This window comes from Siniperca chuatsi, linkage group LG22, assembly GCF_020085105.1.
Source record: "Siniperca chuatsi isolate FFG_IHB_CAS linkage group LG22, ASM2008510v1, whole genome shotgun sequence".
Classification (NCBI taxonomy): Eukaryota; Metazoa; Chordata; class Actinopteri; order Centrarchiformes; family Sinipercidae; genus Siniperca; species Siniperca chuatsi.
In genome coordinates, this window is record NC_058063.1 from 902,366 (window position 1) to 928,890 (window position 26,525).

Consider the following 26,525-nt stretch of genomic DNA (forward strand, 5'->3'; position numbering starts at 1 on the left):
TCCGGATGGGAGCCGAAACGTCTTGATTCTGAAAACAGTGTCCAGATGACTACGACTGAAACCTTTTCTACGATAGAACACTCCTGGACGAATGAGGGACTACACGGCCTAACCCTGAGGAACATATTATCTAATGCTTAAGAACAAAAAAGTCCCTCAAGAACTTTCTAGCTTGTTCTCTGTGCACACTGCCAGCAACCAGCTGTTACAGGAATGCTCACTATGCATGTACATTCTGCTGAAGCTCATTATTCTCTTACTGGAACCAGTTAGATCATGGGTGAATTCTGAATTAGCCACTGTGTTCTTTTTTGCTTGTTTCTAATCATGTCACCATATGGTGGTAGTATCAAAAGAGTTACTGTGGCAGACTGCATCTGATGACGGCACTGACCAATTCAGAGCGAATCCAGGCATACGTTTTTACAGAGTGCCAAAGATAAACTAGAAGAGCAGCAATGTCAAGATACTTTCCACTGGGCTGTGGAATGCTAACTAACCAAGCACATGGTTTTCTGAATTCATGAAAGAGGATTTCACAAAGTTGTCCACAGACAACCAAAGAACCCTTAAGATTTTGATTGTGAATAGGATCACAAATCCTGCTTTAAAATGTATCATAAACTGTTGACAGAGCAACACATCCTTAAGCCCAAACCTATGAAAGTGCAGGCTTATTTACAGTTAGCTGGATGATGACCAAGATATTAGTAACAGATAATGAAATAGTTCTATCATGTAGTATAGTGTACAAGTGTATGGTGCAGTAATGTGTAAACCATCTGTTCTTTTTTCCTTATATTATGAATTATTATACTTGTACTTTATACATACTATACTATAGTAAACCTTGTATGCTGTGGCAATAGTGTACTTAATTATTGTCATGCAAATATAGCAAATAACTTAACGTCACATACTATACATCACTATGTCTGGCATGCACAGCAAAGGATGAAAATTCAAAATTTATTCTGGGTAAGATTTGCTCCTGAAGATGAATGTTTAGTTCATTCCCTTAGGTCTGAAAGGATTGATTACTTCTCACCTGAGTTGTGAGAGAAATTGAACAGATGATGGCTGCAGGGATTTCCCCAAGGGGAACTTTTAGTATACTACATACTGACTGTTAGTATACTACATACTGACTGTTAGTATACTACATACTGACTGTTAGTATACTACATACTGACTGTTAGTATACTACATACTGACTGTTTGGTCAAAAATTGCCAACACAGGGACTACTGTTTCTAATGGTTTCAGCCATATCTCGAGCCTTCCTCTGTGGATAGGCTTGCACTACCAATGTACAGCATATTACCATTGCTATCATCGTTTATATTTAGACTTAGAGTATAGTTCTAGTTTTTAGTTTAGTCTCTGTTTTAGATTTTAGTCATTTATGATTTTGTTGTTTTTTTGTATTATGTTTACCTCTTCTTATCTGTCATGCACCATCCACCACTTATAATGACTGTTGTTATATCATAATGCATAATGAAGGTTCAGAGCAACTCTTATAATAAATTATGCATGCAGTGCATGCATAGTGCTCGTATCTGTAATACATTGGGTTCCAAATAAAGTGTTAACCAGGGTTTTTCCTGTGTTATGAGGGGTTAAATCTGCTCATATGTGTACGTCTGATTGTGCATTGTGTCTTTACTATCTAAACGCTCTAATGCTGAATAAGAATATCCACCACTTATGACGTGTACTTGTCATAAATGTTTGTTTTGTATAAATCTCCCATTTACCATTATTCATTTTGCACTTGTGTTTTTGGCGCCCTCTGCTGGTGCATAGTTGGTGAAGGGAGGGTTCTGAGTATTTTGGCAGATGTGGGGCATTCAGAAACCTGTGCAAAGTAAAAAAGGAAATTGTGGAAATCAGGTAAATATTTTGCCACTGACTACATTAACTTATAACTTATGAATGCATAATCATGTTTAGGGGTGTGTGGTCATATTTGATTAATAAAATAGAATTAACATTGTACAATATATGTCAGCCTATAAGTCTACTTTCTTTATATCTTTATTGCTTTTAATTTTGTAACATGTACATTAAAAATAAGACGTATAAGGATGAAACAAAACAACAGGAAGGCTGCTGGTTAGTAAAAAAAATCATATCTATAAAAGCCGCGCGCGCTCACGCACACACTCACAGAGTAAAGCGAGACACTGCTCTTTCTCAGACCGGTTAGAAATTCAAAACACAACCGCCTCGCACAATCTCCCGTCCTGCACCGCGTCTAGAAAAGCCTCTGTGGTCATTTTAATTTAACATAAAAAAATAAATAAAAATCACTTGAGCGATATTATTCAAAAGTAACGACAGGGATCGATTGTACTGGTCAACAGGCACATTTTGATACAGGTGAAATATTGCTGCGCGCGTGTTTGAATTTCTATTTATTTTTTCTGTGTGTGACGGCTGTGTGGGGAGCTGAGGAGCAGAGCGGTTGGCGCCACTTTCAAATTTTTCACTGACACAGAATGAGAGTCCGGCTTCAAATACATTTACACACCACTTAATTTCTCATTTTTATAATTACTGTAAGACGAGGAATATACTAACAACAGTTCTCTTTTGGACAGTGTTTTCATCGGAAGGTAAGCAAATCAGTCATTTAATATTTATACTTTTTTTAAAAAAAAATTATAGGTGAGATAGTTATTTATGTTTTTACTATGGTTAAATTAATATACTTGTTGGCTTTTATAGTTCTAGGGAAAGAAAGGGAACTGCTTCTCAGTGAATTTGGTTTCACTGTTGTGTAACCTGCTTAGTAGGCTATAATGAACTGCTGTTTGAAACAAAGGCTGTTTCGCATTGCAAACAAAGCTTTATAGGGCTCCTTTGTCGGACCGCTGCTGCTTTATCCTTTTCTACATTGAGGCAGGTCGGTTAAAAACTTCTAAGCCGTTTCTCTATATAGGCTAATGTTAACATTGGAGGAATTGTTTTATATTTCTCTACAAAAGAGTTTTAAGAAATAACTGAGTAAGTTTAGGAAGCGGACACTCCCCTAGTCACAGCCCCCTCCCCAAAGACCCCAGCCCACTCCGGCCGTTCACTCCGACCAAAGTTAATCATCGAAATTGCACTTATTATTACACCGTATTAAAACGAAACAGCTAGTTCTTCTTGAAACTGAATTTTGAGACAAACCTAGCTTAATCCAGTTTAAATTATGTACAATAAAGAACTCGGGCGAACTCGTCGGTTTACTACGAAAACCCACTGACTCAGCAGTTTACTGAAGGCTCGCCCTGTCTGTCATCCTGCCATTACATTGTTAGCAGACTGGCAGCAGTTCGACATGTTTCCACAGCTCGTTAGAGATAGGCTACAATGTTACAGGTGCAGTTATTAAAATATAAGTTAATGACTTTTATCCTGCTGATAATTTCGCTAATAACCCACTACGCGTCTTTATTAGATAGTTGTACGTTATTAACATTATAAATGGAACTAAACTGTTACAGTTGATTCTCTGTTAAATTTGGCGTTAAACTAGTAAAACCCTTTCATAAATTAGTATAAAAAAGATCCACACTACAAACATGCTAGAATATTAATAAATGCTTTGACTAGTCATATATGTAATGACTAGCCTAACCATATACAGTGCAGGCAGTTCTAAAAGTAATACAGGCACCCAGAATCTTCCCATATGGATTAAATTGGAAAAATAGTGGTCTGTGGAGTAATATGTGCCTGTTTTGAGGGGAGTCTGATATGTGAATGCTCTAGGAAGTCCACATATTCCTCCATCTCCCTCCCACTGCTCAGTAATAATTTAGTTAAGACTGGTTGTTAGCATCTAATATGCAGTCTCACTTTTGGATAAACTGTACAAATGCTACCATCTCAGCCCTACATTTGAGTCGACTCATTGAGTGTAGATAATCATAAAGCCTAATGTCTGCCCATTTTTTGTGAATTATCTAGTGAGATGTAAAGTGTAAGTCAAGTAGTCAACTGAACCTCGACATGTCTTATTATAAGGTACTGTATTTCTGAGAATGTACATGTATTCTGAGATAAATATAGTTTAATATTACTAAAACAGGTGCTCACATAAAAGTAAAGTGAAATGTCTTTTCAAGTGCTGCACCAATTGAGTATCTTCATTGTTGGATAACATGTTGATTACTGTTTAATACAAAGTCAAAACATATTCCAAATGCCCATCACAGTAGCCAATAGTGATGTCTTCAAATAGCTTAATTAGACTGAACAATCCAAAATCCCCAAACACTATCATCATTTCATGTCTACTAACTAAATTATTAATGCTGGCTACAGTGCTACATACTGGTCATCATATACAAAGAGGTGATAAAGAGTAGGCATTAAAATTAATTAACAACAAAAGGACTGATTGAGAGGATTCCTCCAATTCTTTTACTAGATTCAAAAGAACTGTCTGCACTGAATATGAGACTAGAGTGTTGAGAGTGAAATTTAACACTCAAATAGTCCAGAACTTCAGAGTGCTGAAACACTCTGTCCATTCCAAAATATGACATTTCCTATTTTTTTATTTTATGTTACACACAAATATATTAATAAACTTAAATGTGCCATTAGTTTACCCACATATTAGGATGTTAACTGCACGTAACTTTCAGAGACATTTTAAGGAAAAAATCTACTGAGCTGGTTAGGGCTGAAACTACATATATTTTTCATTATCAACTAATTTGTCAATTATTTTTGGATTATTTGGATATTTAGTCTCTAAAATGTCAAAAAAAAAAAAGTGAAAAATTCCCATCCCAGTTTCCCAGAGCTCAGGGTGACGTGTTCAGATTACTTGTTTCGTCCAACCACTCCAAAGATATTCAGTTTACAATGATATAAAACAGGGAAAAGCAGCAAATCTTCACATTTCAACCTGATGATGTTTGACATTTTTTGTTTGATGTATTACTTAAACAATGAATCGATTTAAAAATTGTTAACCAATTAATTTTAAACTTTAAGGACTAGAGCAGTTTAAACTTAAATGCTGCACAAAATGAAAGCTGGGTATTGATATTGAAATTCTTTGATACTAGTGCCAATGCCTGATTTTGATACATATGCCCAAAATTATACCTTTTTCAATGACTTACTTTGTTGAGTAAACACCTGTTTTTCTACCAAAACCTTTTTTTCTTTTTCATTTGACGAAATAGGCGCAACTTATCAACTGTATCAGTCTTTAATATATTATATACAAGAATTTTACCTACATAAAACTACAAAATAAAATTAATGAAGATGAAGTAAACAAGTCTGAGAATTTGACCAGGGTATTCAGTTCAAACTGTTTGTGATTAGAACAAATTTATGGTCAAAATTCAGGTGGTGCTCAAAAAGTTTTGAGATTCCACATAGAAATTTTAAGAAACCATGCATAGTACTAGCCAGTTTTTATGCCATGCCTTACAGTATTATCACCCTGGAAAGATGGGATGGTGTTAGTCTGGAGCCTGGTGGTCATTATTACACCCTGCATAAGTGAGATAATTTCTAGTGAATAGAAGCTTCACTGAGGAAACTAGTGTTAACCTGAGTAATGCTGGAGGATTCAGTCAATTTTGTGTCTGGCTGAGGATTTTTTTCAAGAATTCAACCAACACACTGAGGGCAGAGCCGTGGTACTTTTTAAAAATGTTTTTATGTTTTCTTTTTCTGTGTGTGTGTGTGTGTGTGTGTGTGTGTACGCATGCATGCGTAACACAAAGGTGGTGGGCAGGGCCTCGGCGTCCTGGTAAAGCAGTGTAGTTTGAGAGCAGCACTTTCAGCAGTCTAAGGGCCGGCCTCCTTCCCGCAGACTCCCATCTCATGACCAAATTACATGAGAGATTACAGGAGAGTCAGGCAAACACTGAGCCCAGTCATCAGTGCAATTAACATCATATTTCTGCATTAATGCCAGTCCACCTGTGTCTCTGTTCAGCCCTTTCCATCTGTGTCTCGGTGTATAAAAGTCAGCCTGTTGGAACTCACTTCCCTGATGTCTTTGCTGTGGTTTATGGTTTTTATTTTGCAACTTTACCCATGAAAGCAGACATCTTAAACCGTGTGTATGAAAGCATAGAGCGCTTCCTCTCACAGCCACACTTTCTTCATTTTGTTTCCCTCCCTCTCCACCCTCTCTGTCTCCTCAGCTTTTTCTTTCAGTCTGACAGTCGAGCAGCTTGGCAGGCTTACAGCTCAGCACTCGGCGCAGCGAAGCAGCCCCCTCGCCTCCCACAAATTAAGTTTTTTAATCATGAACGGTAGCCCTGTCAGACCCCTCCTTTCACACCTGTCTTGCACACACCCACGGGTGTGACCTGATTTTTTTTTCCCAGATTTTTTGGCGCCCCCAAAAATGTTGATTTGTATTGTAGAAAGTGATGGCCAGGGAAAAAGGCTGCAGCCCTGTAGGTTTTAACTGAGCCTCCTCACTGTCTCAGTGTGCGTAGCTGGGGCTCCAGCGAGGCAGCAAGCAGCACTGAGGAGGACTGGGACACTCACATAGCTAGGAGGTGAAGATGTGAAGGGCCAGGAAGGAAGGATGGGGGGGGCACTCAGTTTTTGGGGGGCAAATTTTTGGGACTAGGACCAGAAACCCTCCAACCCAATCAATCCCCCCCTCCCCCTCCCCCGACACTCCCCCTCTTACAAGGAACAGAAGCAGGAGCAACCAGAAACCCCTAACAGGCCTTTTTACTGCTCTCTCCCTGTCACTTTAGTAGACTGGGTATATTATCATTGATATGTTTGTTGTAGTGATGTTTTTAGGCCTGCTGTTTATCCTGGTTTCATTTTTATTTTATCATTTATTTGCCATCCTGTACCGTAAATGCAGAACGTGTGGGTCTCTCTCTGTGTGTGAGCATGTCTGTGTTGTTTCTTTTTATTTATTTATTTCTTTTTATTATTATTATTTGAGCACTAGTTATGTGTACTAGTCTGTGGCCTTTTGGTAAGAGCATCCACACAAACTGAGAGGAGAGAAAGTGAGGGGGACTTGTGTGCAGATAACTATCAGTGTTCTTAATTGGTCAGTAGTTAGGGCTAGTTAATCCTTCCATCATTTGGGTTATGATCTCAGCAGCAGACGGTAAGTGAATTTTTTTTCTCTGAAGCATTTAAAATGGCCTCTGTTGCTTGAATGGAGAGAGCAGCAGGCCACAGAGAAGAGCTTTTCTCAGCTTTGCGTTGCTTCTCTCTCTTTCTTACTTTCCCTCCAGCACAATTTTAGTTGCACTCTTTTTTTTCCTTCTTTCCCTCACCCCCTCTGTCTACCTCTCTCTCTCTGTTTCATGTTGTTTTTTTTTTCTTTGAATGAGGCTGGGAGTTAGGATCTGAATCTAATGCTTTTCTGTTGCTGCTCTCCCTGCTGACATGACCTCTTGTTTCAAATCCAATCATCTTCCATCAGCAGAGCTCTTTCTGATTGACTGTGTGGTGGTCGTATGGCTCTAAATTGCTTCATGTGGGATTCTCAGCATGGGTTATACTGCTTTTCCACTTCATCACATTCATATTTGTCTTAAATGTTGACCTCACTTTTTAAATCCTAATCTAATTTTTTTGAAAGTGTATTTGCTTTTCTAATATTTAATTTGTGGCAGAGCATTTGATATATATGAGCATTTTTGCCACTTAAATCAAGCTTTTATGAAAGTAAAAATCTTAAGTACAAAAGTCGGGTGTGGTGCTTACAGGCCATGATTCCCTCCTCTCTCCTACCCTCAAACTTTATTTAAGCTTTACAGATAGAAAGTGACAGCACAACTCTTGGTTTGCAGTTACACCACAAATATATACTGTATACTGTATATATTGTATCTTATCTAAACAATAGTCATTTAACTGATTAGTCAATTGACATTGAAAATTAATCAGAAACAATTGTGATAATTGATTAGTCATTTTTAAGGGGAAAATGGCAAAAATGATCTGGTTCCAGCTTCTCAAATGTGAGAATTTGCTGCTTTTTCACTGCATTGTACACTGAATATGTTTAGATTTTGGACTTCATTATTTTATGACAAAAATCAGCAGATTATCAAGATTTATCATGCAAAAATGTCAAACATTTTTGACTGTTCTGACTCTGAAAATTGTGAATGACAATTTTCGCTATTTTCTGACACTTTGTAGAATAAACGTTTAATCAAAAAAGTTTTTTAAAACTCATTTGTAGTAATGATGTCTGAGACATAAATATGTCAACCGTATAAATATGTAAATAAAACATTTGTTTTATCCCCTTAAATTTTTATTTTTGAGACCAGATTTATGATAATAGTGGCTTTTTAAAGATTTTTTGCATTATTGGAATGAAGTGACTTGATTTGTCAGGTATTTAATTCACTAAATTAGCCAAAAAATGGACTCGGTCCTCTGGGTATTTTATCCATTAACAATTTCTCAATTGATTTTCCAGAATGTGTACCATATCACAATATATGTCAATATTGCAATATAAAATTACAAATAGCCTGACACAGGATTTTACCCATATCTCCAACCCCTAACTGGTAAATTATTCTGAATGTTCTACATTTTAAAGACCACAGTTTTATTACTCTTGTTTACACATCTGTGTACCAGAGCTGAACAGAGTCCACTTTGATGACAATGTAAAACAGCTCAAGCTACTACTCATTTAACTACTAACACTTATTGTAGTCATTGAGTCTGACATTGTTTCTATTAGAACCTTTTTCATGTTGTTTGGTTGGAATCATAGTGGAACACTTTCATTCTGCTCATCTAGCTCAGGTCTGGTTGCTTTGGCTGCTTTCCTTTGGTTATGTGGCATTAATATGGCTGCTCAGTGTGATGGAATCAGTTAGCGTCACAACTAACAACACTTGTAAAATCTGATAAATTTATAGACTTTCTTGTGTTTTCTTGATTTTGATTATTTTATACTGATCCAAAATGGTGTCAATTTGTCCAGTGTGAAATTTTGCTGTTTTTTCTCTGTTTCAAATCCTTGTTAATTGAATTGAATGATCAAAATAATCAAGCAATTTAAAGACCTCACTTTGATGGACACTTGAATTCTTGACATTTTATAGACTAAATTATTAATCAGTTAAAAACAGCAATCAATCGATGTCTGTATAAAATAATAGTTGCGGCTGTAGCTTTCTGTGATGGCATTGTGTTCAGCAATTTTTGCATGTTGTTAAATAAAATATAACGCAAGTAGTTTAGGATAATTCCTTCAATCTGACTTGTTGGATCCTTCTCCAGCAACACTTTGTCTTTTCTTATCCTCTGGTCTGATACATATAATAGACTGAGTTCTATCTAAGTGAAAAAAGTTGTGTGTAGGGATGGAGATCCTCTGAGCTGGACCAATAAACAATAATGTTTAATGTTACTGTATGTGGCATGAGTCTGGATTATTTCCCAAGGGCCACATCAGCAACACATGACCTACCAAAGGCCCCCACCCCCTCCCACTAACTCATCTTTTCCTTTTCCAGTGTTTAATATGTGACCCTCTGCAAGCCTGCAGGTAAGATGCTGTTCAGTTGATCACACATTCCATCTTTATCTTTTTTCCTATAGCTGCAAACTTCATCTGCTCCACTTTTTAATTTAGTCTGTTTCACGTTGCTCATTTTGGGTTATTTAAATAGCAGTAGGCCTATATGTAGATGTTCTTTACCAGGCCGACATGTATTAAGTTTTAACAGCAGAAATCGAAATTTCTTTTCTCTTTAGGGTTCTTGTATGCGCAGTAGAGTTTTGGAAATTAAAACATAGTTTAGCCACATCAGATGTGTCAGATTGAAAAGTAATGTAAGAATATTGTTTTACCCTCCAAATATAAAACAACACATTTAGTAGTGTTTTCTATGCATAGAAGTCTCTATCAAGTCATCTTTTTAAACTGAAGTCCTCAAAAATAGAATTTTCTTGAATTAAAAAAATCTGCCAGTGAGGTATAATTATTTCATTAATGGAGCTGTTTCTAATTTACATCAAATTTTGGGAAATCATCTTCAGTATCTTGAAGGCAGAATGAGGTAGATCATTGCACTAGTGTCAATAAATATAACACTTGATTCTTATAACAAGCTGATCTGTGTTGTTAACTAGTCAAATAAATCATTGGTAGATTTTTTTTTAAACTTGTGCATTTTTGCAGTGTGGACATATAACATATCTTCCTCTATAGACACATCAGCATCAGTAGCAAAGATGTTGAGAAACTGTTTTTGAGCCTTTCAGTTGTTTCTTGACTATTTCTGCTGTTTATTTCTGGTGTTCTTGTATTTCGATCAGCATGGTGATTTTTACTTTTACTTTTTTCCAGTGTTCTAAACAGCTGGCCCTTTAACACAGGCAGAATTTAGTGATATTTCATACTCATAAATGGAGCTAATTTAATATGTGTAGTTTTCTGTGGTACTTCATTTGTTTTGTTTTCAGTATATTTTCAGCGTAAATAAGAGTATCTTCAAAAAAGTAACATAACAGGGATTCTATAATATGTGAAAAAATAAACAAGCAGGTTAATCTACGTTTTTTGTTCACCAAACATTTATACACAGTAAGGAAAAAAAACAAAAGGGAAAAGAAAGTGAGAATAGGATATTCCACGTATATAACAAATTTAGTTTTCGTATAATTCTGAACATAAATGCAGATTTTATTCCATTTTTCTACAGTAATTCTTAAAGCAGATAAGCAGTGTTTCTCATGTACTCTAATTCTAGTCCTTCCTCTTTTTTCTTCCTCTTCCTCCATTTTGTCCTCTTCAACTATTTTGTTTGTGTTAAATTTCCTTTACACATGATACAGAACATCAAGACTATGTATGTCAATATTCTTTTACTCATTTACAACCGATTGTTACTCTTGGCTGAAGTGAACTGCTAAAAGAGAACCCCCTTTTTAAGCAATGTATTATGCATGTATTATACATTTACATTAAGATATTAAGACATGCTCTATGTAAATTAAACAGATTAGTAATTAATAGCTACCTAAATTAACATGGGAAGATTAGTTTAAAAAAACACTCCCCCAGAGTGTGTGCAGTCTGTGGCAGTAAATCTGAATCATGCTCACTGTGTCCAGGGTGCGCTCTAGCAGCACATCATGTTTTGCAGATATGTGCTGAATCACTCCAAATCATTATGTGCTGCCACCGTGAGCCCTGGGATTCCCAACAACACACTGGGAACAGCTCCCGATCAAACTTCAGGTGTTGTACACTTGTGACTGCAGTAACTCCTGTTACTACCTCTTGTCTTTTTAAAGGTCAGAGGTGGCACATGTCCTCTATCCATGTGAATATGTGTGTGTGCATGTGTGGGTTTTCTGCTCTGTGTGAGCAGCTTCATCTGCATCACTGTGGTCCTATTCACACCTGGCATCAACATGCGTTCTGGGCGATCCGATCGCAAGTGGACAGCTCAAAGTACAAGTGCAATGCACCCAAGACGCATTGAGGATGCATTGAGATCCGATTGCTCAGACCACATTCGGAGGTGATCTGGGACACATATGGCTACATTCTTTTAACAGTGTGTACGCAAATGTGTCCTGGGCAACAGTGAAGGACCGCCTACTCAACTGAGGTCCTCTGCATAAGCAGAAGTAAGTACTCATCTGCGCACCAACGTGGCATATTAAAATGCCCAACAAGAATTAGAAGCCACAACAACAGGCAAAATGGATTCTCGTGGATGGAGTACACACGAAACACGCTGTCTCTGCCTCAACTCTCTGTGATTTACATAGTTTCCTGATGCACAGATAGCGCTTACCAGTCTATGGCGGTTACTTTAGCAACAAGTAAAGCTAACTGCTGCTAAGTGCCGTTAGCTCAGTTAGCCGTGCAGCTAGCGGTCCTATTAACACTAGCTGACTCTGCCTGCACTGGGAGCTCAGAGCACCAGGGGAGTGTTGGTGTTTACGCCGCTAGCACAGGAGCTTTGGACTGCTGCGATGAGGAATAAAGCTCATAAAGCCTTTATTTAAGCTTTAAAGTTAATAGAATCACCAGCTGCATGGCTAACTGAGCTAACTAGCTAATAGCAGCTACACTTAGCAGCAGTTAGCTGTTACTTTAGCAACAAGTCCATCAGGAAACTCCGTAAATCACTGAGAGTTGAGGCAGAGCAGCCAGAAAAAAAAAACAGAAAATGTTTTCTCCATAAAATATGATCTAGTTTCACCAAAATCAGTGAATAAAGTTGTGTTTTTGTACAGTAATCAGTGAGGCCTGGCCACCAGAAACACTCCGCTCCTGCGGCGTCAATCATTCTTCCAACCTAATTTTCTCATTTGTGGTCTGATAAACAGTAAATTCATCAAAATCAGGTTAAAAACAACAATGCATTTGGTCTTTGCAAACGGAAATGATGTACGTGTTTATTTGCATATAGAGCAGTGAAGTGAGATCCAATCACAAGTGGTCATTCGAGACGCATGTGGAGAAGCATTTTTGTGTGAACTGACGAATTTGGAACTGTCCACTTGTGATCGGATTACCCAAGACGCATGTTAATGCCACGTATAAACAGGGCCTCTGTCCTTTGACACATCAGTTAAGGCCTGGGTATGGAACATTAGGACTCTTTGAGTATCGTCCAAATTCTCTGACAAGTTTGGTTTATTTTGTTCTGAAGCTTTTGTAGAAAAACATGTTATACCGATCACAAATTCAGATAGTGTTTTAGTGTATGTTTTCAGCCCTGTGTCATCCAGAGTGTGATAACTTTGTGATCCTTTATGCATCACACAGTTCCTGTCACAGTGACAAAGAATGTCCTAACAAGGCATTTAATTTTTTCTGACAACAAACAACACACTCTGCCAAGTGTGCTCAGATCACTCCACCAGTTCCCAGTTACAGGTTTTTTCTATGAGTGTCAGTTTCATAAAAAACAGCTGTCCTGATTATGACTAAACACCACACTGACTCGAAGTGTCTGCAGTCACTGAAGGAGTGTTGGCAGAGCATGTTTAACAACCTTTGCTTCATTTAGTTGTTTTTCAGCAGGTGGATGTGTCAAAGACACCCTGTAAGATGTTGACTCACTGTCACCGTGAGTGGAGATTCTGCAAATGCCAAACGAGGAAATCTGTTCCCTTCAGTCAACCCTAAACGTTTTATAAATGCACCTAAAGTTACAGTTTAACTTCATCCATTCACACATGGCTAGTAACATTTCTTCAGAAACAGCCTGTTTTGGCTAAAATAAATGAAAATGATGATGAATTATCCAGATTAAATACTGAAAAACCGTGCCACCCTACTAAACATTAAAAGTGAAAGTGTACTTTATGTGTCTATGAATTTGTTTACTTTGTTTTTCTGATCATGTGACTTTAGATTAGTGGAGCCATTAGTTGACACTTCAGCTCGTTCACACACAGAATTTTGTTGAAATGAATAGCTACATCTATTTTTGTTGGTTCAAGCATGATGGAGACTTGTACGTGTTACAAATATTATAACACATTTATGTATCACATTTATGGTCACACATTCTACACATGCTATTTACAAAATTATTTTCTTCACTTTATGTATGAATATTTGTGGAACTGTTGACTTGACTTTTTTTTTTAATAAAAGCAAGAATAATCTTGACCTAAACATTAACCTACCCTTAATGAAAATAATTTTGCCTAACCAATCCTAAAAAACAAAACCAAAGCTCAACCAAACCAATCGGCTCTGTGGCTATTTTGTTATTGACAAATAGAAATTCATGCTATTGTTACAGAGAATAGTCTCATCACTTTTCACAGGATATGATTTGTGGAAAGAAATATAGCTGTAGTGGACATTTTACAGACAACACAGTCAACAGACTAGTAGAAGTACATGATTCTGGATATTCTTTGATTTTTCTTTGTGTGTGTTGAGGCTAGCAATCAGTGTGTCTAGCTGTAGCAGCACATCATTACTGGTAGTTCTCCTCTCTGCACTGCCAGTATATGTGCTGCTCCTGTCAGACACACACTCCTCTTCAACACCATCTTCCTCCAACAAATAAGAAAATGGATTTATACCTTTTATACTTTTCTTGTAACCTATGAAAACATATGTACAGTCTCATTTATAGATGTCTGGATGTTGACTGTTACACTGACTAAATAAAAGCCCAATATTTGAAAAAACAAAATTTCTACTCCTTTCATGTTTTATACACTTCTATATACTAAACTAATAAAGATACATGAAACAGAGCCAGTTGTGGCCAATTGCCAAAGCCACTGTCACTTGGAATTTCAGGATAATTTTTCCTAACTTTGGAAAAAGAAAGCATCTAATACTGTTTCCTTAGTTACTATAATGTTACACTCACAAATAACAGACTACAGATTAAATGGAGACTGAAAATCAGCAAAAAGGAAACATCTCAAACTCGACTAAGGAGATGACTTCACTTGATTTCAAAGTAAGGAGGGAATATGATTGTGTTGTTATTTTGGTCTCCAGCAATAAAATGTAGTTTGATAATAAAGTGGAAGCAAGACTAAAGACTAAATCATCAGTACAATCTACAAATCAGTTTTATTAAATAGCATGTTGATCTTTTACACAAACTTCCTCCTTCTATAGCCTCTATTAAACTAGTGATCCACTTCAATGTGGATCTTTTTGTTTTACGGCGGTTGGCATCCACTTTATTGGTGCATTACCGCCACCCAATGTGGATCTGAACATCTTTAAAGGACAACACCAGTGTGTTGGCACTATACATTCCTGCTGAACTTTTTCCAAGGAATAACATAGCATTTTAGATTATTACATGTGATTTTCCTACCTTCTACATGGCCATTGGTTTCATTTAATTTCAGTACACTATCAAATTTAATTCAGACTTGAAATGTGTTTGAGATGGATAGTTTATCACAGTGAGCATGGTATGTGGTGATATAAGAATATTGTCTATAAATTCTCATTTAAACATACTCAGGTTCACAAATCTTATGTCTAAATTAACATTTTACTAAAATCTCAGCAGAGTTTTCTTTTTGAAAAAAAATTAAATCAAGATCTACTTAGAAGCTTTAATAGGGCTTTCAACCACATCTCAAGGTCTTCATCAGTGGATGTAATTTGCTCAATTGTCATTGAGCTCTACAGGATAGTTTTAGCAAAACGTAACGCAAAAAGTATTTGCCAAAATGGGTTAGATATGAGTAACTTTTTACGACTTTTTCCTACATCCAGCTTTCAATGCAATGCAGTCCATTCTAACTGTACTTATGAATCACCATCTCATGATAACTTGACAACAATAAAAGCAGACATGATGATGGATTGGCAAGTGTCTTCATGTTGACTTTCATATTGTACTGACATGAATAAAATCCAGATGCTGCCTCAAAAGTGAAAAATCACATTAGAAAATATAAAACAGCATGCTTTGAAAATTGCTCTGCTGTAATGTCAAATATACAGTGGTGTGAAAAGTATTTGCCCCCTTCCTGATTTCTTTTTTTTTTTTTTTTTTTTTGCATGTTTGTCACACTTAAATGTTTCAGATCACCAAACACATTTAAATATTAGTCAGAGATAACACAAGTAAACACAAAATGCAGTTTTTAAATGAAGGTTGTTATTATTAAGGGAAAGCAAAATCCAAACCTACATGGCCCTGTGTGAAAAAGTGATTGCCCCACCTGTTAAAACATAACTGTGGTTTATCACACCTGAGTTCAATTTCTCTAGCCACACCCACGCCTGATTACTGCCACACCTGTTCTCAATCAAGAAATCACTTAAATAAGACCTGCCTGACCGAGTGAAGTAGACGGAACGCGTTATCCAGTTATGCATCCACGTACAGAGCGACATAACTGCAAGTAGAAGCGGAAATGGAGTCAGAGGAGGAATCAGAGCGCGAAACTAGAAACAAGGATTCGAGAGGATTTGAAAATAAAAAGAAAAGGAAGAAGAGTAACTCAAGTGAAACCGGTCAGAAAGAGGAAAAGTATCTTGTTGGGATGATAGCTGTGACACAAACAGACGGCATTTTCAAGAATCCACATGAGGTCGGAAAGTTTGTAGGAGGAAAGCTCGGAGATGTCAGATCGGTCAGGATAACAAGAAGTGGGATGGTTATCATTGAATGTGTGTCAAAGCGTCAGAGATAAAGCCCTGAAGATTCATGCATTTGGAGATTATAGCAGTGTGGACTGCTTCCCACTCGGACCAGAAGTAAAGAAGAAGGGAGTAGTAAGCGGCGTGCCACTGTCGGTGGAGGCCGAGTCATTTCGGGAGGTTGAAAGTGTGTGTGAGGCAAGAAGGATGACAAGATTCAGAAATGGGGAGGAGGAGGACAGTAACTCAGTGTGTTTGACTTTTGAAGGGGAATTACCAGAGAGAGTGTACCTAGATTATGTGTGCTACAGGGTGAGGCCGTATGAGAGAGCGCCTCTCAGATGTTTCTGCTGTCAGGAATATGGACATGTTGCTGCAGTATGTAAAGGGGGCAGAAGATGCGGGAGATGTGGGAAGGACAATTGGAGAAGTGTAAAGTGGAGAAAAAGCAAGCTAGGTGCCTGCACTGCGAGGGAAACCACCATACGGGATCAGCACAATGTCCAAAAAGAATTAAGGAAATGAAAATGAATAAGATCAGAGCGGAAAAGGGATTGTCATATGCGGAAGCTGTTAAGAGTATGGAGAGAAACGGTGAAAGGGTGGTAGTTCAAAAGGAAAAGGAGAAGAAAGGAAATGGAGATGAGCAAAACATCAGTATGGACAAGAAGCGATTTCTGGCATTTATTGCCATGGTTATAAACTGTGCGGCTGAAATGAAGGGGAAGTCAGAAAGGATTAAGATGGTGCTGGATGCGGCAAGAAGATTCTGAATGTTGTGGACATATCTGGAGAGGATCTGGATGTTACACTGAAGGAAGGAGTTGCACCAACTCAGACAATGGGGTCTGGGTTACAGAATTGACTATGGCATGGGATCACATTGGGTGGACACTGTTAAAAGTTTAAACTGTGCAATTAGGGACGCCAACCGCCATAAAACACAACAGAAGAAGAAGAAGAAGAGTGAAGTAGACCAAAAGATCTTTAAAAGCTAGGCATCATGCCGAGATCCAAAGAAATTCTGGAACAAATGAGAAAGAAAGTAATTGAGATCTATCAGTCTGGAAAAGGTTATAAAGCCATTTCTAAAGCTTTGGGACTCCAGCGAACCACAGTGAGAGCCGTTATCCACAAATGGCGAAAACATGGAACAGTGGTGAACCTTCCCAGGAGTGGCCGGCCGACAAAAATTACCCCAAGAGTGCAGTGATGACTCATCCGAGAGGTCACAAAAGACCCCACAACAACATCCAAAGAACTGCGGGCCTCACTTGCCTCAGTTAAGGTCAGTGTTCACGACTCCACCATAAGAAAAAGACTGGGCAAAAATGGTTTGCATATGGCAGAGTTCCAAGACGAAAACCACTGCTGAGCAAAAAGAACATTAATGCTCGTCTCATTTTTGCCAGAAAACATCTTGATGATCCCCAAGACTTTTGGGAATATACTCTGTGGACTGACGAGACAAAAGTTGAACTTTTTGGAAGGTGTGTGTCCCATTACATCTGGCGTAAAAGTAACACCGCATTTCAGAAAAAGAACATCATACCAACAGTAAAATGTGGTGGTGGTAGTGTGATGGTCTGGGGCTGATTTGCTGCTTCAAGACCTGGAAGACTTGCTGTGATAAATGGAGCCATGAATTCTGCTGTCTACTAAAAACTCCTGAAGGAGAATGTTCGACCATCTGTTCGTGACCTCAAGCTGAAGCGAACTTGGGTTCTGCAGCAGGACAATGATCCAAAACACACCAGCAAGTCCACCTCTGAATGGCTGAAGAAGAACAAAATGAAGACTTTGGAGCGGCCTAGTCAAAGTCCTGATCTGAATCCTATTGAGATGCTGTGGCATGACCTTAAAAAGGCAGTTCATGCTCAAAAACCCTCCAATGTGGCTGAACAATTCTGCAAAGATGAGTGGGCCAAAATTCCTCCACAGCGCTGTAAAAGACTCATTGCAAGTTATCGCAAACGCTTGATTGCAGTTGTTGCTGCTAAGGGTGGCCCAACCAGTTATTAGGTTTAGGGGGCAATCACTTTTTCACACAGGGCCATGTAGGTTTGGATTTAGTTTTTTTGTTTCCCTTAATAATAACAACCTGCATTTTGTGTTTACTTGTGTTATCTTTAAATAATATTTAAATTAGTTTGATGATCTGAAACATTTAAGTGTGACAAACATGCAAAAAAAAAAGAAATCAGGAAAGGGGGAAAACACTTTTTCACACCACTTTACATGATGTTGTTAAATGCTACAATAGTCAAAAACAGAGCCAACAGTTTGTATATACAATATTGACAGAAGAAACAAACACTTCACTTTTTTATGGCATTTCAACTTCCATAATTACGTTTTCTATACAAGTCTGGTATAAATACAAATATAATATGGATTATTGCTATAGGACCTCCACATGGAAATATAGTAGGATAAGAACTAGTCTTAAATTTGACTTTACTTTCAGACAGACAGATTTATATCTTGATACGTAACCAGTGAGTATTTCCCAATAGTATTTATGAACATTATGGTTATTGCATGGTTACGTAGTTATTCCTAAGTACAGAAGCCAAAAGTAGTAGTAATGTTGATAACAGCAAGACTCCTGAAAGTCACTGTAATAGTTTGCCAAGAAATAGTTCCAGCACAAATTTCCCATTGAAACCATTAATTCTAACATTTCTGTTTGTGTAAAAAGAGGAACATATTAGGAACAACATGATAACCAGTGAGCTTCAGAGGTGTTGGTAGGTGTATTTTTGAACTTTGGACAGACCCAGGCTACCCGTTTCCATTCTTTATGCTAAGCTAGGCTAACTGCCTCTGTACTTTAAGCACAGACATGAGCTTGATATTGAGCTCATCTAACTCCCAGAAAGGAAGTGAATAAGCCTATTTTCCAAAACTGTTACAAATATAATGCTTGACAAACCTTTAATTTGAGCATGAGAGAAAAAAAAACTCAAGGTCAAGGTTACTAGCTTTTTCCAAAGCCTTCACCCACATCTCCTAGTCTTTATTAGCAGATGAAGTTTGCTGATGAAATCTTTTATGACAACTGGGCAAACTTAATCCGCTGATGAAGACTTTGGGATGTGGTTGAAAGGTCAGAAAAAAGCTAGTAAGTAACCTTGAATTATGGGTGTTTTTAAGAAACATTTTTTTACTTAAATATATACCTCAAAATGACAGGCTTCCACACTTACTGTCGACTCAAATGTGTTTCTGCCTTTTTGATATCTCAGTCTTAAAAAATGCACTATCACCACAAAAACATATTTTCTGTCATAATTTGAAAAAAATTATCTTTGCCCTTAAACATTATTAGCAACTACTCGTTAGTTATTATTTAGTTTCACCTTAATTGGAACGAAAAGAGCCGAGTGTATGATCTGACCGTGTGTTCTTGTAACCTCTAACACACTTTTACTAGCAAGTTAAGAGGAAAGAAGGAATTTAGACAATTCACATTGAAAATACTGTAACTAACCATACTAACCCTAACCCTACTGGAACCAGTTACTCAGACATGAATTCAAAATGTCTTTGTTGTTCTAAATACTCGAATAACTACTCTAATATGTTTTCCAAAACTGAGGCTTGTGTCAACATCTGCTAACAACAATAATTAGCAAGACAGAATTGAACATGAAATACATTAAAATACTGTACTCCATTACCATTTACATTTTCAGACAAATTTCTGCTTTCTAATCCCTGTCCCTTGCAATACGGGTGCGTCTGGATGGGGAAACAAAAACAGCAATGTCGATGCAGCTGACTTTCTCTGCTGCATTGTGTTTGTATTCCTGGAAACAGAAAGTATGAATCTTAGAATAGCTTCCTCACTGCATAAAGTCTGTCTTTTAAATTTTTAGGAATTTCTTGACATTCCTATGAAGCAAAAGTCAATGAGGAGGAGAAAAAATGCTCTGAAATAAAAATGATGAGATGCGTTGTATTGGATAGGAATCCTGCATGACACACCACAATATTCAATACTACTATATTTACTCTAATGTGGGTGGTCAGCATCATCTGGGTCAAAGGATAAGTCCAGTTTATTACTACTTGGGTCTTATTATCATGGTTTTGTCCATCATTTCTATGAAATCCACAGGAAGTAAAAGGTCAACGGGAGAGCAGAGGAAGGTCACTGGGATTCATGATGAGGCTTGAGTCCAGGTTCAGGTTATCTATGAAGATACAAAAAAACAGCATTTGTACAGCTCCATTAAAGGAGAAGAGTTATTCTATTTTTTTTATTATTGTCAACAAATCCCATTAAAAGAGCAAAACTAACAAATATATAGTTTCTTCTTTTTTTTTTAAAGGCTCAGTAATTTCCTTAAACAGCTAGCCACTGTTGTTTTTAACAAACATTACTCAAACAAGAAGAAATAGTGCATTTGTTGAGGACTATTTTCAGCAGTGGATTAATCCATATTTGGTGCTCTAATGAATACTTGGGGCAGCGGGACAGTGTATGTGGGATTGAGTCAAAATGTGTTGAGTCAGTGTGTGTGTTCATGGTAATGAAGGAACATGTCACCCAGTGAAACAGTGTGGCTCATTGATGTGTTTTTAATAGTTTTTGGGCAACAATGGAGTGGAATGGAATGGCACAGAGGAATAAGATATATCAGGCTTTGGATACACACACAATACTTGTTAGTAGGATACATTCGTTGTTGGTTTGGCTCTGCTCATGTTTTCCTTTAACACGTAGTCATTGGCCTATGTGTAATAAATGAATTATACTGTATGTTATAGAAAACATAAACATGCACAGACCATTAGAATTAAAGCCACTAAGTCTAAAATTTTTATGAGACTATAGCATCTTTCATCAGTGCTGATACAACACCTGTGTTTCAGTACTGATACAAACACCATATTTTATTTCAGAACCTTTGATAACAGGGTCATTCCGTGTCTAATCAGACAGAGTTTTTGTTTACATTTTAGTTTTTGTTAAAACCTTATGTATATGCTATTTGAGACAAAAAAATATTTTGGCTGAATTTTGAGAATTGCAGTTTTTTTGCCACTAGGAATGTTGTCATTTTCCCCCCTAAAAAAAACGTCTTAAGCGGGAAGCCCTAGACATTTCGGGAACCCCAAAGTATTTACTGTACATATGGACGTTTCCATAGCGTTTCCAGCAAGTCTTCACTCCAACGGACTTCCCCCTCTCCATACCTGCTCGCCTGTCTGTTCTGGCTATAATCCTAATAAACCTCCATCTTTCTCCCTATCGGTGTCTCCTGCCTCTCTGTCCGTAACAGAAGGTCGGACCCATACTGAAGGACTACAACTATCACTCCCTTAGTTGCTCTGTCACCTCCAGTTACGCCATGCCCAGGGCCAGACCGGCGCCCTTCTTTAGTTCGGAGGCGGATAGCAACAGCGTCCTGTGGCTTTATCCATTGCCGCTAGATAAGCAGCCCACAGTGCTTCGCCTTCGTCCTCCAGAGGGTCCCTGCCTTCACCTCTGGCCTCCAAAGGGTCCCCGCCTTTGCCACCAGCCTCCAGAGGGGTCCCCGCCTTCGCCTCCGGCCTCCAGAGGGGTTCCGCCTTCGCTGCCAGCCTCCAGAGGCATTCCGCCTTCACCACTGGCCTCCAGAGGATCTCCACATTTGCCACCGGCCTCCAGAGGGTCCCCGCCTTCGCCGAGGCTCCCAGCTCCACACCTGTCCAGTCCCCGGATCGTCCGTCCAAGGCTCCCAGCTCCACACCTGTCCAGGCCTCAGGTTGTCTGTCCGAGGCTCCCAATTCCACACCTGTCCAGGCCCGGGCCATCCACCCAAGGTTCCCAGCTCCGCACATGCCCAACCCCCGGGCAGCCCAGCACTCACCTCAGTCAGTTGTCTGACCTTGTTAATCTAAGGACTCCATATGCTATTCTTTATCACCCCTACATTCTTCTCCAGCGATCTCCCCCTTCAGCAATCTACCACTCCAGCGATCTTCCTCTCCAGCGATCTTCATGCCAGCGAGTCTTCACTCCAACAGACTTCCCCCTCAACTTCTGGCAAATTTGTTAGCAAGCCACATTGGCTTAGCCTGGATGGAAGCCAATTTTTCTCACAAAAAGTTTTCAGTTTGCAGTAATAAATGAATGAGCCTGGCTTCCAAGCTAACGTTGGCTGGGTTAATGTGTTAGCTAAGTTCCTAGCTTCAAAGCTTATGAGTGAAACATGCAGGGCTTGACAATTAACATTATAACTTGTCTGGGACAAGTAAACTGCAAAACCATTTTATTCACCGCATGAGTTTTCCTGCTTTATTCTGGTCGGTGTTTACATCCGTCCCAACACCTGGCTGATCAGATAACTTCCATGGAGCAGAAACATCCAGACTCCCTGCTCATTGTTCTTGGGGACTTTAACCAAACCTCAGCCACAAACTGCCAAAAATACAGACAGCACTTTAAGTGTCCCACCAGAGATAAAAACACACTGGACCATTGCTATACCATTTTAAAAGGACACCTTTAATGCATGCAGCTTTGGGACTCTATAATTACTGTCTGGTTTATCTTCTCCCAACTTAGTAACTAGCAGTAACTAAAATCTGATAAGCCTGTGGTCAAGACTGTGACGACATGGACCGACGAGGTAAAGCTGGAATTACAGGTCTCCTTTGACTGCAGTGATTGGGGTGTTTTTGAGGCTGCGACCTAATCTCTATAAACAGATATCAACGTATGAATGCAGGATCTGAAGGCAAGGGACAAGATTTTTGGAAGCATTCTGGTTTCCATTTGTAGTTCAAGTAGTATTGACCAATCACATTTGAATGGGCTTTGGTTGCATGCAAGGTAAACAGTCCTTGTGGAGAGCATATAGCCGGAACACATTGGCAGAAATGCAATCTCGGAACTCATCAGCTCTTGTAACCCACGTGTCCGCATTATACCAGAGAACGTCTCTCTCTCTCACTGTGTGTTGTCAGTATACCGTATGGGAGGGGTAAAGCGAAGGGAGATTGTCCACAAGTTAATTGATCGCGGATGGCGCCTCTCAGGCGGATAAAACTGGCCCCCATCTTAACAGAGATCTTCAACAGATCATTGGAGCTGTGTGAAGTCCCCTCCAGCTTCACACTCAACAATCATCCCAGTCCCAAGAAACCTTCTATCTCAGGACTCAGTGACTACAGGCCTGTCGCCCTGACATGGGTGGTCATGAAATCCTTCGAGGAACAGGTTGGCTTACCTGAAGAGAATTGCAGGCCCCCTGCTGGACCCCCTGCAGTTTGCCTACCGGGCAAACAAGTCAGTGGATGATGCAGTCAACATGGGACTGCACTACATCCTGAAACACCTCGACTCCCCAGAGACATATGACACAAACCTCCTGACAGACCAGAGGCAGCAGGTGAGGCTGGACAAAATCACATCCAGCACCTAAACAATCAACACTGGCACCCCCAGGGATGTGTGCTCTCCCACTGCTCTTCTCCCTCTACACCAACAACTGCATCTCAGGAGACTTGTCTGTTAAACTTGTGAATTTTGTAGACGACACAATGGTCATCGGCCTCATCTGGGACGGTGATGAGTCTGTACACAGACATGAGGTCGAACAGCTGGCCCTCTTGTGCGGTCATAACAACCTGGAGCTGAACATGCTGTGGAGTCTGTATTTGGTCCTGAAATGGAATAATCTAGCTCTAGAGCTATAGTCATAGTTTACAGTGCCCATTTCTGATGCTGCGTATCAGTCAGGTAAAAGCTGCAATTCAGTCAGGCAAGAACTTTACCAGGCACTAGGAATCTTCATTACTTTCAACCCATTTCCAGGATGAAGGTCATGGCACATCAGTTCTTCTATGCAACAACTCAAATAGAAGAATCAATCACAGTTGAAGACAATATCCTCATCTTTGAAGAAATCAAAGGCTATGTCACAGTTCAATATGCCAGAGACTGGTAGCTTGGTATGGTGGTGTTTGTTGATCTGAAGCAGAATCAGGTAGAAATTAACTTCTACATCATTTACTTCCCCCCAAGACATCCTGATCAAGTCGTGGTGGATCAGTTGAGCCATACACAGCAACAGGTCCAAATGAGATGAGCATCAGCCCTTCAAAATAAAAAGTAAAGATCTTCACACCTTCACATAACTTTGCACTACACATTTTTGCTGACCTGGGCTTCCTTATTATGTAATTTCATTTTAATGTTCTGTTTTTTCAGTCATGTGATGATAAACAAATGGGAAAACTGAAGTAACATTTGAGGTGAAACAGAAAATCATAGGCAACATTAAGGATTCATGTTTTAGACTGACCTACCCACCATATAGTCAGAAGTCTGCTGCCAACTGATGAATTTTTGCAAATTAAGGTTTAAGGACAAAAAAAAATAATCACCTAATATTTACATTTATTTATTTTGTACTAGGGATGTTTATAATTAACTGTTTAACCATTAACCAACAATAAGAATTTTGACCAATTAATATCAGTTAAACCAAAAAAAAATATTAAAATGTTTAATTTTTAAAAAGTTATTTAAAAAAAGTTTGTTGCATGGTAAAAGAAAAATCAGCTATACCTCTATATATCTATTGATGATGAAGATGAGCCTGGTGCTGGCGCAACTGGGGGAGATGATGAGACAATTGCCGCTGGAGCTACGGGAGGAGATGATGAGACAGTGGTGTCTGCTGTCTAGGCTGCAGTCATATGACGCTGTCAGGGCTTCGCCATGATGTTGTTCCTGGGAAGCGACTACAGCATCCCTCAACAAGCTAATGACGCAGAGGCAGAGGTGGACACCTATATGATAGACAATCCCTCCTCATTGGACACTTATCCTCTTGACTGGTGGAAAGGTAATCAGACATGCTTCCCGAGGATCTCCACTATAGCGAGGTGCTATCTCTGTGTTCCTGGGACAGTACCATCTGAGCGAGTATTCTCCGCCGCGGGTCTCACAGTTAACAGACTAATCCCACAGCATGTCGACATGTTGCTATTTCTGAATAAAAAACAGTAAACAAGTTGTCCGCTATGCTGAACACCGAGGTAGGCCTGGCCTGTGTATTTTATTTTAGGCCTATTTGAGATCTGAAAAATGTGACTGCAAGATTGGATTTTGTTAACCTGTTGGCTATTTTTGATTATTAATTAGCCTATTACAAAGTCTGGCTACTATTTGCTATTTATGTTAATAATTTATAAAATATATTCCTACACAGGAGATCTAGGCTATTATGCCTACTAAAGGTTCTATACAGCGGCATCGGCGCTGGAGGATTTAATGTGTGTTTTCGTTTTGTTAATCTGTTTTTGTTCATTAGAAAGTCTGGCTACCATTTGCTATTTACTTAAATATTTATATAAGTTATATATTTTTCGTGTAGGCCTATTGTCTATTTTATTCAGTTCACAGCGCTGCAGGGTATCCTAGCCTATGATGTGTGAATCCTTGTGTTCTGTTGTTGTTTATGCTGCTATTGCACATGTAAAAATAAACCTTAATGAAAAAATAATAATTTTGTATTGGTAATTTATAATGGGTTACAGACATTTGTCTATTCTAAATAGTACATTTTAATCTTGTCTGTTACCGGTTAATGATCGGTTAACAAGGGTCGGCTATCGGTCAGAAAAAAAATTCATAAATTAGTATCCCTATTTTGAACCAAACGTATTGAAATTGTGGATAACCTTGTTTGTAGACTTTCCAATAAGCAGAGAACCACACTGTTATGTTTATTTTTGAAGTCAATATCTGTCTCTTTACAGTAGGTCGGTGTCCAATATGGGTCAACTCTGAGGGCCCCTGTCTCCTGAATGGTTGGTCATTCTGGTTAGTTGAACTGCTTTCTAACACTTTCTCATATAGGTTAACATGTATGAAAAAATGTGTTTGAATCAAAAGGGGTGAGGTCAGAAAGTGATTTCTGATGGAATGCCCCTGGGATCCCCAATCTCCCAGGACCTAAAGTGGGAATCCAACATTGACTTCATAATCACAATGGCCCAGCAGAGGATGTACAAGTTCAACCTGCATCAGGAGCTGCTGATCCAGTTCTAGTCTACAATCATCCAGTCTGTTCTCTGTACATCCATCACTGTCTGGTTTGGATTGGCCACCAATATTTATTTCTTTGCACTATTTGTTTACAATTTATAGAAACACTTGACTTATATAAAGACATTGTATGTTGTTGGTCATTGTTGCTTTTTATTTATATATAAATCTACTTTTTCACCATCTTTGTTCACCTTTGTTGTCCTTGTTTTTAGCTGTATGTCTCTTTCAGTGTCCTGTAAATTGCTCTTGGAACTGTATGCAAGTAAACTGACAGCAACTAAAAAACAGAGTCAGATTCCTTCTATGTGTACACATACTTGGCCAATAAAACTGATTCTGAAATCAACCCCTCTGTGTGTTTTAGTAGTTGTTCGTGAA

General features: G+C 38.6%; 1 protein-coding gene and 1 long non-coding RNA gene across 3 annotated transcripts in view; one reads left to right on the forward strand and one right to left on the reverse strand.

Annotated features, from left to right (window-relative positions):
* zgc:92664 (uncharacterized protein LOC436695 homolog) overlaps nucleotides 1-26,525 on the reverse strand; it is a 56,777-nt gene that overhangs the window by 26,457 nt on the left and 3,795 nt on the right. Inside the window, exon 5 of one of the 2 annotated variants that reach the window (XM_044183529.1) lies at nucleotides 14,539-20,292. The exons of the other annotated variant lie outside the window; for it this stretch is intronic. Within the exon in view, the coding sequence (XP_044039464.1) occupies nucleotides 20,228-20,292 (65 nt within the window). The 3' untranslated portion in view covers nucleotides 14,539-20,227. Of the gene's footprint in view, nucleotides 1-14,538; nucleotides 20,293-26,525 lie in introns of those variants that run through there. 2 annotated transcript variants of the gene reach the window in all.
* On the forward strand, nucleotides 1-26,525 carry LOC122869995. Its single transcript, XR_006376464.1, has 3 exons — nucleotides 1-2,621; nucleotides 9,501-9,532; nucleotides 25,856-26,525. It is a non-coding gene; the product is annotated as an uncharacterized LOC122869995 (long non-coding RNA).